Source organism: Mchenga conophoros, linkage group LG15, assembly GCF_057382185.1.
Source record: "Mchenga conophoros isolate Kocher_MC1m ecotype Shallow Benthic linkage group LG15, M_conophoros_male_GT1.1, whole genome shotgun sequence".
NCBI lineage: Eukaryota > Metazoa > Chordata > Actinopteri > Cichliformes > Cichlidae > Mchenga > Mchenga conophoros.
The window spans coordinates 35,889,426-35,908,278 of NC_140540.1; the positions used below are offsets into that span (position 1 = coordinate 35,889,426).

At 42.3% G+C, this 18,853-nt stretch overlaps 1 protein-coding gene across 1 annotated transcript; it reads left to right on the forward strand.

Annotated features, from left to right (window-relative positions):
* Nucleotides 1–412: 412 nt before the first annotated feature.
* LOC146558806 (uncharacterized) lies at nucleotides 413–12,176 on the forward strand. The gene is made up of 2 exons (XM_085245916.1): nucleotides 413–473; nucleotides 11,437–12,176. The coding sequence occupies exons 1-2, from the start codon at nucleotides 413–415 to the stop codon at nucleotides 12,174–12,176; spliced, it is 801 nt and encodes a 266-aa protein (XP_085102042.1).
* Nucleotides 12,177–18,853: the final 6,677 nt, after the last annotated feature.

Below are 18,853 nucleotides of genomic sequence, written 5' to 3' on the forward strand. Positions count from 1 at the left end.
AAAAACAAGCGAGCTCAGTGCTTGATAATGTCGTGTATTGTGAGAGATATATTTAATTTTCTGGAAACTCAAGTCTTGGACAGATTAGGATGTGAACAATTTAAATAATTTATGTTGCTTCACTTCACTTTCACCCCCAGTTATACAACAAGCTCCAATATTTGCAATGCTGACTACAATGGCCTAATACAAGCTAAGATATGAAGGTACTGGCTTCTTCGGATTAATCTGCATCACTGTACAGGTCCAGTAATATTTTTTTGCCATATTACACCAACTGTCAGCGTCTCCAACGTTTACCAATTCACTAGCTGGGACCACATCCTCATTTTAGGTTTGACAGCATTTCTAGTAGGTAGTGGCATATGGCTTGAACATGAATTGAGGCTCCGGTTTGAGGAAGGCCTCAGAGATGACTGACGGCGGCACCCGGGCCGTGAAGATCCCCAAAGGCTTCCCCTCCAGTAATAAGTGTACGTGTTGCAAAAATATAACTTGTTTGCTTGCAATGATAAGTGACCTGTGACCTCGATTGAGTATTCAGGGATTTCACTGAGTGGAGTGGATGCGTTGGCAAGGAATGGCTGAAGAGGAGATCAGAAGAAATTCCAGATGGCAAAAGACCTTGATAGAGGAATGAGGGGAACCTCAGTCAGGTAGTGACGTAGCTTGACTGTGAACAAAAGCTCTGGTGGTGAAGCATGCTGGGATTTTTGAGGCTCTAGACAATGGCACGATGGCTCAGAAAGGCTTAAGTGTGAGTTTGTCTCAAAGTAGAAGATGGAGAGGCGGCTGCCTGGCTCGGTAAGGTAACGATAACTACTGTGTAGATTTCAGAAACAAAGAAAGGTTTCTTTGGAAGCAAACATGGCTGAACCTCATAGAAGATGATGCCATTTGGGATGGCGAGGAGATGTTGCCAGAACCTCATTTCAGCTTGGAAGAGCTGTACTGAAGGAGAGAGTTTAGTTGATGGTAGCGAGAGCATGTGAGAAGTGAAGGTATGCCTTGGGGAATTATGCACACGGCGGAGTTCAGATGTCCTAAAAGGAGGCACAGCTGTTATTTGTGTGAGAGAGCAAAAAACAGAGAAACCTGTAACTGGAAAATGTTGATGGTTTGTGGAGGCATGCTGGACATATTCCTAAAGAAAGAATATTTTCGGAGACTCTGCTTGAGCAGTTTGATTTGCTTCTGGTCCAGTTGTTGCTGGCACCGATGGTCTTGTTGCTCCCAGTGACAAAGATATGTGTGAATATCCTGGTTGGACATTGCTAAGTGCATTTGTTCTGGGTGAGCTGGGTCATATGTGTTCTGAACCAGCTGATTGTGTTAAACTGGCCGCATTAATGATTGACTCTGTTCCTGAACCAGTCCCTCCAAAGACTCTGTTTAGCTGCCCAGAGCCTGCTTTGTCTTAAATTAAGTCTTGTACCAATGTGCGGGCAACTTTGAGGGACTGTTACTCTGTCTTGGACTGCTAAAGACTATTGTGCCCCCATGCCTGCACCTGTAAAGACTGTTTCTTCTCCTGTAATAATCCCTGGCCTACTCCGTCTGTTCCAGCTCTCAGGATGACGTGGACCCACGTGGTCTTTCCCTGCACCTGTTCCAGTTAAGCAGGTGAGGGTGGCTAGGGTCCAGCTGCTCCCTGCCTCTGACCTAGCAATCTCTTTCTGTGTGGTTTAACATAGCATGTCAGACTATTTCTTGGCTAGGAAACCAGTTCAGAGATCTCGTCTTCACTAGTTCTGCTAAGAGCTGCAGTGTCATATTTGTTGGAGACATCTGGTGCAGTGGTATAATTTGTCCTATACAGCTTTCAGCAAAAAGTGAGTTTTGCAAAACTGTAAGAGCGTTGAGATCAAGGCGTATTTGTAAGCTCAACACTGTCCCCTCTTATGAGTTCGCTCTGGTGTTTCAGCAGTGGATTACTTTGTGCAAACTTTGACTGTAAAGAGAAGAAAAGCTGATGCAAGATGTGACAGAGCATCAGTAAATGTAAGAAACAGGATGAGAGGGAGAAATAAAAACAGTCTGGTAAAGAGTTCATTAATTGAAAAGGGTAATTTCTCAACGTCCAGTATCTCATGTAAGTAGAGAAATGAAACCCTTAAATGAACAAAGCTTTTTGCACAGATTTGCACAAATGTTATCTCGGAAGTTTGTAATTATTTAATGTAAATTAGAATTTTACAATTATTTATTCCAGCCTTCAGAGAGTCCTCATTTAACATGACTGGAAGCCAACTAAAGAAATACACAGTGTAGACTGTAAGACTACAGGCTGAGATAGTGCCAGATTTGGCATGGCATTGGCCTTACAGCTGTGATGCGTTCCCCCCTTACAACCTCAAGAAACCCAAGTTTTTCCTGTTGATTCAATCAGTAATGGTGAAAATTTATTAAAGCCATTGGGGTTGCCCCGGCTCTGTGGTCTGTGGTCTCCTTAATCCACGACCTTCTGCCACCTCCTCAGATGAGGAGATTTTAAAAGTTCCAATAATTGGCAGTGCAAACACCAGCGCTGTTTATTCCTCACTGCAGCGGCTTGCTGGCAGGAATCCTAGCTCCTCACATTAAGCACACAGCAGGGAAACATGTTTTTGCCGCTTCCTCGCTGGGTTATTTTTAGATGATATTTGTAATTAGCAGGAATAACCATCCAGACCAGCTGAATCTACCTCTGAATAAGAATTTTGCTATTTCCCCTTCCTTTCCTTTCTTTTCTTTTTTATAAAGAAGAATATATTACTCTGTCAGGGAGCCTGAGTCATGGATAAGGCGCACTAGCTTTGTGCTTTCTTGTATTTTGGTGTGGCTGTTCATGTCTCCTTGCAGGCAGTTTTCCACCAGAAGGATGCATGCGATGGTTTGCATGTAGCAGTGTTCAATATTGAGACTTTTTTCTGCTTTTTTGCAACATCAACACGTGAAGGTCAAAAGGTAAATCAGGTAATCCTGTTTAACACGACAAAAAATGGTGAGCAAGATGGAAAAAACAAAAACAAGCTAAGACTCGGAGTAGAGAGGCCTCTGCACAAAGTGTCCTTTAATGTCATGAGCGCAAGCAGCCACTTATCAGGGAGGCTGAATGAGGCGTACACATGCTCTCAAATCCACCTTGAGGTATTCAAAATTTGTGCTTTCTTTGTGAACAGACTAGCCTTAGAAGCACACTCAGCTTGTTATGGGTTAGGTGCTAAATCTTTCCATTCCTTTTACCTGCAGATCTTTAAATCTGTTTCCAAGAGACAGAACATTTTTTTTTTCAATCGATTAATGAATGAGCAAAACGAAGTGGCAGGTGGTATCCTGAAAATTTAGTAAACTGCTTCTTGTCAGTGTGTAATTTCCAAATCCATCACAGCAGAAGTGAAGAGCGGGGCTCTTACTTGTTGATTGTGCAGACCTGAAAGTTTTTTTCTTCTCACATTGACGTCAGCATAGCTTTTGTTAAAGAAAATGACATCACGCCACAAGGATAAAAATACCCCTATGACACAACGGGATCAGCACAACCTGTTTTTAAAACACTGTTGGTGCACTAACAAGATTCCCTTTGACTCTTCAGTGTTAAAAGCTTCTGAATTTCAAAGAAGCCCAAATGGTGAGAGGATAGAAGTGGGGAGAGGGAGAAGGTCACCGAAAAACAAGAAATCTGTGTCTCATGGACAAATCGTTAATGTGGGCACAAGCTCTCTCCCTTTCTTGCACACACACACAGACAGACATGCAAACTTGCTTTACCCCTGCTCGCTGTGCGAATGCCAAGTCTGCATTGCCCTCGCTGGATCAGGGTGGCCATTAACATTCTGAAGTGCCTGCCGTGTCTTTGCAGAGGAACTGGGGATGTGCCAGCTTGGCAATTACTTTAACAACTCTAGAGTTTGATTTCTTTATTCAGTTGAACCCAGCCAGGGGTAAAACTGAGGAGAACAAAAAAAAGAGGAAGAGGACTCTAAAGGACAAAAGTTTATGCCGACCCATCTGTAGTTTAGCACAAAACTTTTGGTCTTTTAACGTCGTCTAATGCTGTAACTACAAGGGTCTCGGGGACAATATGTATTGTTGAGGTGGAAAAGCCACACGTCCCTGAAAAGCTGTTTTAGTGTCCTTGAGGATGACATCGAAACCTCTAACCTGCTCAGTGACTATCAGACAGCTGAATGGCTTACATGGAAATTAAAATCCGTGAATGCACTGGGATCTAATTGCAGGTGGAAGAGGAAATTATGTTGACAAGCTGTTGATATGACAGGCTCCATTATAGCCTTAAGCTTTTATTACATCTCTGCCTAGTAAATCACATCACTGAAGCAGTATTACCATAATGACTTAGTGGAGCTCAATCTGTCAGCTCTGCCCCTTGTTTAAGGGGATATGACTGAATTATTGCAGGTGAGGTATATTTATGCACTCCTCCAGTCGCCAGAGACTTTACAGTAACATAACTGTTACTAACCCTAACCCTGTCTTGTAAACATCAAAAACTACACATCCTTCCAAATAATCTGCCTGGCAAGAAAGCGCTGTTTTAAAACAATCGGCTGAATTTAAAGGGTTAATTTGCCTGCTGTTCATGTTTAAGCATCTCTAATGCTCCACTGTTATTGACACAGTAGGTTTGCCTGCTGTGCTTCATTTATCAACAAGGAATAGCAGAAAAGCATTAACGTGTTTCAGCCTTGTAGAGAGTGATCATCAAGGCGGCTGTGCTCATGAAAGGATGGAGCAAGATTTACTATTGCTTCAGATTACAGCTCACAACTTACAGCGTAATTACTCCAGAGATATGGTGTAATATTTTGCGCTAATGGCGTAGAAGTACAACACATACTGTTAGATATAGAGATGGGCCAGTGGCTATTTAGCAGAGAGCCCAACTGGTGAAACTGCATCCCCCGTGCTCCTCCCCATCCCACTGAAACCAGTGGAAAAGACCTCATAATGGTTTGTGAACACAGTGACAAGTAAAATAGGTCTTTGGTAGGGAGTTGGGGTGTTTAAAAGAGACAAAACCCAGCCAGATATTGAATCAGTGTTGTTACACCATGCTATCTTTCACACATTGTGCTGTAACTTTTTATGGTGACATTTAACAGGACTGAATGAGTTGGTGCAGGAATCTCTGATCACAGTGACATGCTTTTGTTCGGTTATTGTGCAAGGTATAACAGCTGCAGTTGTGTTTGAATAAAAAGGGTTTTTGTTGTTGTTGTTTTTTTTTTTAATAGTTGAAGCCGATTCTCTAATTGTGACCACAGGAGTTAAAAAGTGATCATTTTTGGAGGGTGCACGCCTTTGACTCTGGGATTGGAAACTACACTTAGGAGTTCACCAGAAGTCTGAGCTTCTAAGTGTAGTTCTTCAGGTCAAGTATGATTGGCCAAAGTTGAGGGGACTGTCTCCATATTTGGGTCAATTACTTAACCTGAAGCAAATTAACAATAACAGAGAGATGATTGCCTCCTTTTAATTTAACATGGCATGCACTAGGGCTGGGCGATATGGCCTAAAATTCATATCGCGATATAATTTGAAGCATGTGCGGTAACGATATATATCGCGATATATTCTTTTCTTCTGTATAACGTATTTTCCACACTATAAGGCACACTTAAAATCCTTTCATTTTCTCAAAAATCGAGAGTGTGCCTTATGTACGAATTCTGGTTGTGCTTACTGACCTCAAATCGATTTGGGCGTGCAGAAATCTGTTTAAAAAATGTTTTAGTACAACTTTGGTAAGCCGCACTGCTTGATGGATTGTCAGAGCATTGCGGCTGCTGTAGTGAGGAGCTTCGCGGAGTACTCTGGGTCCAAAACTGAATCCACTTCAGGTCCCAAAGTCAAACGAACACTAAGAGTTACAAACAGTCTAAATTTTTTCATCTTTAATTAAATCATCAGCATCTCTGCTAGATCTGTCAAACAGATGTATTGTTTTATAAAGATTTAACAGTATGAAAGATTACCAGTGTGTTAGAGCAGGTCCTCTGGTGTTCGTCCTGTAAGTGGTGCACAGGGTAGTCAGGATTATCCATGATGGATAACAGTGTGTTCAGTGACCTCTCCATTACAGCTTCAAGTTTGCAGGTGTTTACAGAGCCAGCCTTCCTTTATTCAGTCTGTCAGAGCATCACCAGCTCTGATGCTGCTTCCTCCAGCAGACCAGCAATGCAAACTAGACTCGCCGTAGCTGAGCAAGAGAAAATTTTTGTGCACATGTTAAAAGATCTTAGCTTTCTTCACTTTGTGCATACATGCCCTTGTTCTTCTGAAGTCAATCACCACGTCACTGGTCTTATTCACATACAAACCTTTTCACAAAAACATCCACTACATTCATTGCACTTCTCCTCCTGAACATCACCCACACTTTCAGCTACTGTACAAGTACTGTACAGAGTATTTCTGTTACTTTCTATTATTTATATTATCATATTTCTGTTAAATCAGCACCTAAGGAAAAAAACACTCTTTACCACCTTTTTTTTTTTTTTTTTTTTTTTCTAGGGGAACTAGGGATCCATCACTTCACATTAAAATCATTGCCACTGCTCAGTGAAACTTTTCAGGCACCATGTAAATGACTCAACACCTAAAGTGCTTTACTTTGGTTTTTCCGTTAATTTATTTCTCATCTGTGCATATCTGTGTAGGTGCCATAATGTATAAAGTATACATTTCATTAAAATCCAAAGTGCCACAAATTTTTTTTTATTTGATAAATGATCGTGGGGGTCTCGTTTGTCTCTGCCCTCTACAACATAAACCAATATCAGTTTACTGTATAATGGCACTTCAAACGCACTTTCAAAAGTGTTGAAGATTTATGTATCACAGTGCAGGACTCAGGGTTTAATAGGTTTGACTTGAGAGTAAGAGAAATGGAGACCACCAATAGAAACATGCCAGGGTTCAAATAGTGTTCACACAGGAAAGGGTTGCCCAACAATATCACTACTTCACTGCCTTTAACGGGTACATTAAAGTCAATGTTTTTAAAGTTGTGTAGTTTATTAAAATAAACAAAAAAAGAAGTGATGTCTGCAAAATATTTGTCTTTTTGTAACTGGTACACAGAGAAGGGACCATTGTCACGTTCTGGTGTGTGGTGAATGGAAAGAGAGGACTCAAATGCCAGACTGCTGAGAAAGTGCATGGGGTTTATTGACTATTGACTGAACTGATCATAAATGACTGAATGACGGGAAAAACACACAAGAAGTTGTCGACGACTGACAGAAACTGACGGCTTAAGTAGACTAGATAATAAGGATTGGAAACAGGTGAGAACACAGCTGGAATTAATCCAACTAGTGGAACAGTGGAAGTAAAACTATACATAATGCATACGGACTAAAGGTTCAAAATAAAACAGGAACCATACAAGGGAAAATAAACAGTGACTGTATCTACTCTGGTCAAAAAAATCCACGCTTCGTACTGATGCCCACAATTCCCTTTTATTCCTCGCACAAACATGGAGGTCTAGAAGAAAGTAAAATAATATCAATAGTAGATATGACATCCTTCTCAGACACTTATTTCTTTGAACAAAGTGCACAAATATCTAGTGATGTGTTGGTCGTGAACGAAACGGCTCTTAGAGCCGCCTCATTGAAGTGAACGACGCCAGCCGGCTCCTCATTGGGAGCCCGCACTTTTTTTTCCGCTTCACTCCGCACGTGAGCCTTGTACTTGCGCTGAGCAGAGGGGGGAGGGGCGGTAGTTACACTCGCAGTAGCACAGGAACAGAGCGGGAGTAAAAGAGAGAGAAAAGCGAGCCAGGGACAACAACAAGAAAAACATCACATTAGAAAGGTATAGTAATCATCCACAACTATTTTCAGTTGCACACGATAAAGGATTCAGAAAGTTTATTCATGTAGAGAATCCTATTTATGCAATTCCAAGCAGGAAAACACTCTCCCAAAAAAACATCCCAGGCGTATATGACAGAGATTGTGCATCTTCTTTTTGTTTTGCATATTTTAATTTATATTTTATTGTGTTGTGGTTTGCAGTGTTTTGTGTTGTTTCACTTTAAATTGGTTTAAAAGGAGAAAGCTGAAAATTGAAATAATTTTTGTATTTTAAAATTTATTTATTACATTTTATGTGGAGTGAATAAACAAAAGTATATTTATGGTGGCCCCTAGAGACAAAGCATGTACAAACTCCAAAACACATTCTTTGTGTTTATTCTGCATTTACTTCATTATAATGCATAAATTTCAGTTACAAGCATAAATATAAGGTGGAAAAAAAAGTAAGTGCAACCAGGGTATTGATCAAGTAATTGCGATTAATTACCAAAGAATTGTGAGATTAATTCGTTAATTTTTTAATTTATTGACAGCACTAATATATATATTAGGGGTGCAACGATACACAAAATTCACGGTTCGATTTGATACTTTGGTGTCACGGTTCGATATTTTTTCGATACAAAAAAATGTTCATGCCTTTTTAATTTGTCATTTATTAAAATTATAAATACATATTTTAACTCAAAAGTACAGTTTTTAAATGTAATGTTGCTGAAACAAAACAAACAAAAAAAAAAACTGTTTTACTTTTGTCCATGACGTGCTTACCATCAGGGTCATACTTCACATGAAAACCAAGATAGTTCCAAACGCCAGATCTGAATGAGGGTGGGGGAGATTCAATTTCGGCTATCGTTGAGGCAGTTGCCATGTTGCAACAAGCTTAATTTCTTCTTGCGCTGCGCTCAGTGGATCTGCGCTCGACAGTGCAGCCTAGGCAGAATAGTCGAACGCAGATCCACTGAGCTCTCAACACAGACATCGTCAGAAGAAAAGTTGATAAAATAAATTACAAATTTTGTATTGTTCGATACATATGCGTACCGAACAGAAAGCACTGTATCGAAGTGTATCGGAGTATTGTTGCACCCCTAATATATATATATATACATTCATATATATATATATATATTAGAGATGTGCAAAGCAGCTGGTATTTGTATCTGTATTTGTATTTGTTGAGGGGGGAAAGTATTTGTATTTGTATTTGTATTAAAGTAAAATTCAAAATAGGCATAAAAATCAATTTTTTTGCATTACACTTCTAATTAACATTATAGTGTAAGTATTATTTAGTTATATCCATTATAATAATTATGGATATGCAATATTAGTTGTTTTCGCATAAATCCAGCAATGAACATGTAACAAGGAACATCACTGAACAGAAAATAACAACAGCCATTGCCTCAAAGCACGCACAAACTCCAAAACTCGTAAAAACTCCAAAACACGTAAAAACTCCAAAACACGTAAAAACTCAGAAGCACGTACAAGCCCCAAAGCACATACAAACTTCAAAACACATAAAAACTACAAAACACGTACAAAACACAACAGAAGTGCTCCAGAATGCTAGGCGCAGTGTTGAGCTTTTGTTACCTAGTGGCTACACAAGCAAGGAAGTACCAATGATTGGATTTGGTGTGTGGTAGTAACAGGTAAATGAACATTTTTTTAAAATTATTTGAATATATATGAGTGCTTGTGTATAAATACACAAACAATACACATATGCTTTCAATTGTGTAATTTAAGTGATCTAGGTAGCACTGTTTTGGAAGTTCAGTTAACGCTAGAAATGTGTTTTGGAATTTGTACGTGTCATGGTCCTGGGTCGGTGACCCAGTGTTTTTGGTTGTGTACTTTTACTTTTGATAGTTTTTGTATTATGACTATTGTTTTGGGTTTCCTAGGGTTTAGTTGTGTTCCCTCTGTTTGGTGTCTTCCCTGCTTGTGTATCCCCTTAGTGTAGTAGGTCTCTATGTTTAGTCCGGGTCTCTGAGTCTGTGTCATTACGTGTATGTGTTTCCTGTTTTACTTTGAAGGTCTCTGTCTTATGTCAGTCTGTTCTAGTTACGTTTCCCCTGCCTCGTCAGCTGTGATGTTTTCCAGGTGTGTTCCCCTCCTGTTTCCCATCCCTTGATTCCTGGTGTGTGTATTTATAGTGTGTGTTACCTCGTCCTCGTTGCTGGTTCGTCTGCGTTTCTCCCCCCCGGTCATCCTTTGTGGTTTTTCCCTATGTTCTCTTCGTCTCCCTGCATCTCGGTATCTTATCTCAGATTTCAGGTTTGTTTTCCTTAGTTGTTTAAGTTTTCTTAGTTTTAAGCTCACCCTCGCCATCTCTGTTTGTATTTACTTTGTTAAATAAACTCACTTGCACCAGAGCTGCCGCATTTTGGGTCCTAATATATTCTCACACGGCTTGCCCCGGCAACCCGTGACAGTATGTGCTTTGGAATTTGTACGCGCTTTTTGGAGTATATACGTGCTTTGTCTCTATGGGCCACTGCATGTACTTATATATAAACATATATAAATAAAACCACGTTTTTTTACATTAGTAATTCCTTTTGTGCATAGTTTTATATTATTGTTAATAATAAATTAAGTAAAGCAACAAAACAACCTGAAGAGCCGGTTGGGAGCCGAAAGAGCCGGCTCTTTTTAGTGAGCCGAGCCGAAAGAGCCGGTTCACTAAAAAGAGCCGGAATTCCCATCACTACAAGTGTCAACTACAGAGCCCCGCAAAGGACAGTGGAGAAAAAAAATAAAATAAGGATGAACTTTGGCAAGATGTCGGGAGATCTCGCCAAAGTTCATCTTCATTTTTTTTCCAGTGTGCCTTGCGGGGCTCCTTAGTTAACAAATTAACCAGCATCATTTATTTTTATTTAATGTACTTTATATTATCATTAATCTTTTTTTTAATTTTTTTTTTATGCGTCCGCCTTGTAAACCAGCAGTAGAAAAGTTGAAGAACCCTAAAACTTCTGGTTCCCGCAACTCACAGAAGAGGTGACTGCTCCACAGTCACTTTAACAGAAACATTCTTTGTAAGAAAAATGTATCAAGGGACTCATAGATTATCGTTTACACTGTACACAAACATGAATAGTAAATAAAGGAAAACAATTAGAAAACAATATAACGATCTCAGACGCTGGGTTCTGGTGTGGTCATGGCAACCCACGCAAACATTTCAGCATCAGCTACAGTGACAAAAGTCCAAACTGAGAGCACTGAGTCAACGACCCAGGTACTCTGAGAAGTATATTATTCCCGTTTTATCCTCGCTATACTGGCTGCCTGTTAACTTTAGAGTTAATTTAAAAATTCTTTTATTTGTTTTTAAAACATTAAATGGTCTTGCCCCACACTTTCTCTCTGAGATTCTAAATTATTTTATGCACTTCCATTACAAATTAGAAAGGCCTCCTGAGTCGGCTTGGCTAGAGCTGGTCTATAATGTGACATCATAGAGGTGTATATCAGATATCTGTCGCCCAGAAAACAGAAGAACCACAAATAGAAATGACAGAGAATTAGCAGTGAAAGCAAGAACATCAAGAGGTGCCTCTTCCACTGTCATGTTAAGACCTCAAGATCGTGGGAGAACATTCAAAACCACACAGAGACGAAACCAGAGGAAGACACAGCAGAGGGATACCCAAGAAAGTACCTCAGATATGGATCATTGGATCAAGTTACATAAAGCGAGGAGAATGGGTAGCATGCCAGATGTTTGGAGAAAAGTTTGGACTTGATGCAAATGTTCACTGGTATGGAAAAGGAGGGATGCGCTGGAATGACGTCCTTCCTTGTTTTTATTCAGAGATTTCCACACAGAGTCCACCTGATATTTTGGTGATTCATGCCGGCAACGACTTGGGACTTGTATACCCCCTGGAACTTTCCTCTGCAATGAAAAAAGAACTGATTGAACTGCATGCAAAGTTCCCCTCCATGACTATCATATATTCCTGCATCAATGAACGCCAAGTGTGGAGGTACGGAAATCCAAAATACACCAATATGGAAAGGAAAACTTTAAACTCAGGTATGAGAAAGGCAGTTCATTCCTTTGGAGGCTTCATCGTTGAACATCCCTCCCTGAGATATTATGATGACACCATATTTGTACCGGATGGAATTCACTTCAGCAAGAAGGGAAATGAAGTGTTTCTGACCAACATCCACTATGCCATCAAGAAGATCCTTCAGAATCCGTCTCACAGAAAAAACTTGAGAAAACACAAATTTCAAATAAATGAAAGCAAAAAAACAAAAAAAGTGCCTAGAGTCAACCTTTGCTTACAGATTATGCACAAAGATTAGACACTTCCTGTCATTGTCACGTTCCCTCCATATAAAGCTTACATGATTTACTCATGAAAGTGGCCACTTTCTCATTACTTTCATACATTGTTTTAGTAAGTATCCAAAACATACAAGTTTCATTATATAATTTTTCAAGGGATCTTATATCCGTTTTCTTTTTTCTTTTCTTTTTTTTTGTGTCCCGTTTGGATCTTTAGCCATCAGAATTGTTGTCTTAAGGCCAAGAAAGATGCCAAGCGGATTTATTTTACCAAGTGGATCATCATGGCCTTGCCATATTGGTCCATTTGATTGACCTTTATTATAATTATGAATTTATTTTATTTTCAGTTGCTACAAACGGGACAGACATGACTGGGGGATAGGACAGGGAGAAAGAATGAAAGAAAGAGAGGGAGAGAAAGAAAACCAAAGGGGAGAAGAGACGGTGAGAAGGGGGGGAAGAAAGAAAAAAAAAACACAAACAAACAAAAAAACAAAACACCTGGGTCACCTGTATGGAGAAAAAAAAACAGAAGAGAAAGCAAACAACAAAGAGCAACATAATAAAAAAAACAGCACCATCACAATAAACTAGCTAGCAGTAGATATCAGTAGATACTAAATAATAAATGATATTGTGCAGCACACAAGATAGACAGCGCACAATGTGCTTTGAGGCAGCAGCCAAGAAAGCTGTAGTCCGCGTCTGTGAATACCCGTGTGTACACCTGTGTGCATACCTGTGTGGATCAGCATGCTTGCATTCCAAAGGTTTCTTCATGTAACGATCTGCTAGGGAGTGTGGGGAGCCACAGCCCCGTCCTCCAGGGTATGAAGCAGGTATGGAGGAGATCAAAACTCCAGACATCCAGAGGCCCCCAGAACACAAGAGACCAAGGAAGACCAACAGAGGGGCAGCCGCGCCACTGTCCCGGTAAGAGCTGAGGAGAGTCCCAGATGAGGGCTCACTCAGCAGCCGCGGAGCAGAAGCCAGGGGGAGTTGCAGTGACGCGCCCGTGAGCTCCGCCGGCAGCCAGCTGTGCCTGAGTGACCGAGCCCCAGGCCGAGAGGCCGGGGGCACCCCACCTCCGAAGTGGCCCGAGCGAGCCCCAGGCTCCAGGCCCCGATAAGCGGCCGCCAAGGAGTGAGCCGGTGTGTACCCGGACGCCCACCCTCAGACACAAAGAACCACCAACGCACCGACACCTGAGGGAGTCCGCCACTGGCAGGGGAAGTGGTGGTGGGTGGAGATAGGCCTCCAAACCTTGGAGGGCCTGAGATGTCCCCAGAGAGGTGGCGTCTGATACCCAACCTGACATATAGACACAGACATACAGGCACACACAGACACAAACATCCATTCCCACCCTCATGCTCTCATATGCACTTACTCCACACTCAACCAACGTGGAGACAGATATAAAGAGACGCTGTACACACGATCACACTCCCCAAGCGTACTCTACAAACCGGGTCTAGGTACCCTTGCCCCTGGAGGGGGGAACTGCACCCAGACCCAGGTGGTGTTACCCTTTTCCCTGCGGTGGGGAGAGGCAGACCGCCCCGACTCCGCAGCAGCAGGGAGGCCCCACACTCCAGACCGCAGTCGGATGGCCAACTCCTCCTAGCAGCAGGCCGCAGAGAATGGGGGTGAGAGAAGACTCCAAACCTCCCTCCACCCGCTCATTGTAGTGTTGATGCATGTGTGTTCTAAGGTGCAATTAAAGTCCAGGAGGGCATGGAGCTACCTGCCAGAGAGCAGCAGGTAAGCGCATAGTCCCTCCTGCTAGCCCTCAATGTCTACGTGTATTTAAAATTGAGAGGTGGGCAACGACGCCAGGGGTGAGGTGTACACCCTGATGGTAATTTGGACTCCGTGTATCGTGCCCACCCCCAAGATCCTATATGTATGTGTAATGAGAGTGTGAGTAATGTGAATGTCTAAGTTGTGGGATAAAATTGAGGCAGAGGCAGCCAGAAGGGGACGGGGGGGGGGGGGGGGGGGGGTAGCCTCCTCTGCACCCTGGTGACATACCCCTACTCCATGGCCCTGCATGTGTGGGTGGTTGTGGTGGAGCCGGAAGAGGGAGGCAGCTGGAGATGGGGAGGGAAGGAAGGGAGGGGCAGGTGACCCCTCCCTGGGGCCAGCTCCCCCGCTGACCCCAGTAGGCACTCCCATACTCCGCGACCCGCCAGGGAAAGGGGGCCCAGGCCCATCCAGACCGGGGCCCAGCGCAGCAGCGCCCCCCGGCCCCACAGAGCCCGGGACAGTCCACCCAACCCCACCACAGAGAAAACTGCACCCGCCCCACCATCCACTCATCTTCCACACTACATGAGACAATAGACGCCCAGGCTGAGATCTTCCTCCACCTCTCCTGTATCTCCCCCTCCTGCAGAGAGTTCCTGAGGAGAGGAAAGCTCCTGCAAGGTGTGACAATCTCCCCCACCAGTTGAAGAGCCCCCCAGGTGGCTCGACGCACCGGCGGCACCCTGCGCCAGGGATGGGCCCCCATGCACCCACCCGCCCACAACCCCGGCAACACACAAACCAGGACCCAAGGCCCCGAGGCCCGGCCAGGGCCCCAGCCCAGAGACGGAGCGCCCCCAGAACCTCACGCCCATCCCGGACCCACCCAGACAGGCTACCAGGTCAGTAACCCACGTCCATCGGCACAGACCCTCCCCTAGCCCCGCTGCACGCAGCCACGAGGAAACAGTCACCCGAGAGCCAAAAGAGCCGCCAACCGGACATGACCGCTACCCCAGGTTGAGCCCCCCAAGGAAGATGCCTCCGGGAAACCCCCTGACGCCCTAAGCCTGTCCCTACCCCCACACCAATCACAACAGTGAAGGCGGGACCAAACTATGACCCCCCACCCCCACTAGGTGATGGAGCTGATCAAAGGAGCCCAGAGCAATTGATCTGATGTGGTGGCAGAGGCTGTATCAAGACTAATGTAATCTAATAGATAATTTCTATATTGGTTAGAATTAAGATTGTTTTTATTTTTCCAGTTCATGAGGACAGTTTTCTTGGCTATGCATAGGGCAGTGAAAACCATATGGGCTATATTCTTTTCTGAAGTGACATTATCTAAGCTGCCCAACAAACACACTAAGGGGGAAGTTGGAATATTACATTTCAGACACTTCGATAAGTCGTCACATATCTCGCGTCAAAACTTCTGCACTGGTGGACAGAACCAAAGAGGGTGAATGTAATTGTCTGGTGTATTGCCTTGACAGTTATTATCTTATACTTATATCCATTTTCACTCTTATATGCTTTTCATACAAGTTTCACACAAGACAGATACAAACTTTATAAGATTTATATATATCTTTTCCATATGGGTGTGCAGGGGCGGATCTAGCAAAGTTTTGCCAGGGGGGCCAGGTAGGGCATTAACAGGGAAAGGGGGGCACAAAGAAATACTTATTCTCATTTCAAATGTCTACCTTTTAATAAATAATTATCTGAATCTTACAACCAAAATGGTCATCTGATGTACAAGGAATAGAAATCATACATCTATACCAACAAGACGGTGTACATCACTGTCACAACACCATTTGTTTTCATTCAAACGCTTTTCCTATAATACCTGGTGGGCCAGTCTCGACCCCTGACAGTGACATCTGCAAACACACGAAACAAGGTTGAAAGTCAGTATTTGGTATGACCATCTTTATTCTCCAACACATCCTCAACTCTCGTAGGAAAGCTTTCTTTAGGTAATCTTCAGGAAAAGGAACAATCAGAGCTCTTCTTTGGATGTTAGCTGCCTTTTGTTCCATTCTTTGCCCACACTGCTTTAATAATTTTGAGGTCGAGGCTCCGGGGAGGCCTATCCATGACTGATGGTGTTTATTTGTGTGTTTTTGTCCAATCTATGACAATCAGATGCTTTCCATGGTGCATCAGAGTTTTTAAGAACATACACATCATACTAAGATAAGTTTTTTTGATTAGTTGCTCTTTGGGAATCACCTTCTTGGTGCAAAAACACTAAACAATACTAATAATGCATAATAATAATAATAATAATACAAAAATACTGATGCCTTCAGACTGTGTTATTTTTGGTTTTCTCTTTCTTCTTTTCTTTTTATTAGACTCAACTAAAGAAATAGGAATAAATGATGTGTTTTTGAGAACAAAGGTCAGCATTAAGTAGCTTAACAAACAAGCTACAGAATTGCAAATTATGAGTCTGAACTCATGGAAACTAAATATAAAGAAATGCGGGTTAACTCAAAATGTTTGCACAGTGTTGTAAGAAAAATATTCCTCAAATGTGTGAACCAGGGGATAACATTTGACTTGAACCCAAGATGCCAAAAGATGCTGTGCTCATGTTCTTTAATTTTAATCAATAGGTGAAATTCTAGTACTAGTTAAATTGCGATGTTAGCATTAAAGGTTTCTTTTACTGTCTGCATACATGTAGTCTATGGATCCACTTTACTAACACAGAAGGCATAATAAATCAGTGGAGCCCCCAGGTTTGTCCATGTCCCCCTTTATTAGAGCCTTGACTTGTGAATTTGGGCCACAAAAGGAAAAGGGTGGCTCTGACTGCGACCCAGCCTAAAGAGAACCCTGCTTTATTATCCTATTTGAACTGGACCGAGGAGCATAATTCACCAAACAAAGTTATATTCTGAAAGCATTAAAACAAGCAGTTGATATAATAAACTAAGGAAAGTGCTTCCGCGGTCTGAAGCGTGTGACACAATTGTTTAGGTCTTCGGCTGCATCTCTGTCACACAAGTGTGCATTTTATTTCTTACTCTAGACACAATTAACTGAAAAGGAGAAGGAGGTTTGTTGGAGAGCAAGAGGGGGAAAAAAAAAACAATGTTCGTGAGTGCCTGGCCTTATTAATGAAGCGAATCTTCATCTAGTCACACACAACAAATAAATGGCCGCCCCTCGAAGCTCTTAATCGGCCCATTAGTCTTCGAGCGACCACAGCCTCGTCTTCCCTCCACCCTCGCTGGCTCGTTCCCTTTAGACCTGAGCAGATACATCCATCATCTCATATTTGCATGCCGACCACACGCGCTGACAGAGCTGAGTGCGCAGCTGGAGATGCTACATCATATTTACTCCCTTACTTGAGCAATAAACACTGTTCTCCACATCTCAGGCCTGCCTTCCTCCTCTCCTTCCACATCTGACCTGAAAACTCATTTGTTCAAGAATCCGTTACATCTCCTTCACTTCCACCTCTTGCGCTTGTACAACTTGAGACTTCTCGTATCTTCTCTTTTGCACTCCTTCACCCTAAATGCCAGTTTCTAGGGAACCTTTTGTTTCACCCGCTGCATCAGGTTGCGGTGACTTTTATTTGCAGACGCATGAATTCAATCGTGAGCTTCTCGGCAGAAGAGAATGACTAAATGAATGAAATGAAAGATGAATACGCCGCGTAATGACAGGGTTTGCTCTTCTAAGTCAGCCTAATTAATCACCAGACGGCATCCTGTGTGGCTTAAAGAGCTGCACAAACACAGAGTCAGACTCTCGGAGAGCTGACGTGCTTATCTGTATGTGACCTGCGCTTATTTTCCCTCCATTTCACAGCTGCCGTGCGCTGCACCCTCTGCTAATTCAAATGCTTAAAATCTCATTTCAGACACAATTAGCCTTTAGCCCATCCAAGTGCCGTCGCCTGTGGCGTTTTTTCCCCCTCCCTTTCATCCTTTGTGAACATTTTCTCTTTCATTGCCTGATAAAGATCATTATTGAGGTTACTGAAAAAGGAGTTTTGATCATTTACAGGAGAAAACATATTAAAGGGCCTTTAAGCAGGCCCATTAGGAGACTGTTAAAACCCTTGCTTGTTGCCATGCTGGGGTTATCAGTGCTACGGGGCGGCTTTAATTCATTCCTTTGCCAGAAGTTTTTTTTTTAATTACACTTGAAGGGGGAGATTTTCACTACAGCAGAGCCTGGCCCTGCTGCTGTTATTTACTTTTTGTGAAACTCTTAACTGCAGAGCCTGCTAAACGAAGCTCATCATTTTTACTTTGTGGGTAAGTCAAAACAGATTTTACTCTGGCTGCTCCGAAGCTGCCTCTAAATTGTTTTATTTTTGTCGCACATTTGGTAATTTTTTGTTTGGCTAAGTGCTTAAAATGCATGTGCCTCCTCAGATTTGTTTCAAAAGTTTGTTAGAAGAGACTCGTGCAGATAGGAGATGTACTGTGTTTTATACCTTTCAGCAGAGCACTTTGCAACGAGACTGCCATTTTGTTTCAGTGATAAGATGATTCCAACTTCAGCTGAGGCTAAAAGTGAGTTTCAAAAAAGACTCTTTACTGAGTTGCTTAATAGTCCATCAAATTCAATGCAATTATTTATTTAGCCCCAAGGTGCTTTATAATGTAAGTTAAAGGCTCTTCAATATTAGAAGGAAACCCCACCAGTCCGATGACATCCTATGAGCAAGTACTTGGTGACTGTGGGAAAGAAAAACTCCCATTTAACAGGAAGAAAGAAGTGTGAGTGGAAAGAGAAGGGACAGAAGGCACTCTGTAAGGGGAAATGACAATAACAACAATTTAATGATTAAATGAAATACCTGCATAGCAGTGTTGGGACTAACGCGTTATTAAGTGACGCGTTACAGTAACTACGTTATTATTGTGGTAACGAGCACAGTAACTAGTTATTATGCCAA

Excerpts from the sequence above, each read along its gene's own strand:
- LOC146558806 (XM_085245916.1), top strand. The coding sequence starts at position 413 with ATGACTGACGGCGGCACCCGGGCCGTGAAGATCCCCAAAGGCTTCCCC. Across the intron at positions 474-11,436 it reads CTTCCCCTCCAGTAATAAGT|ACCTCAAGATCGTGGGAGAA; the intron begins GTACGTGTTGCA and ends TGTCATGTTAAG.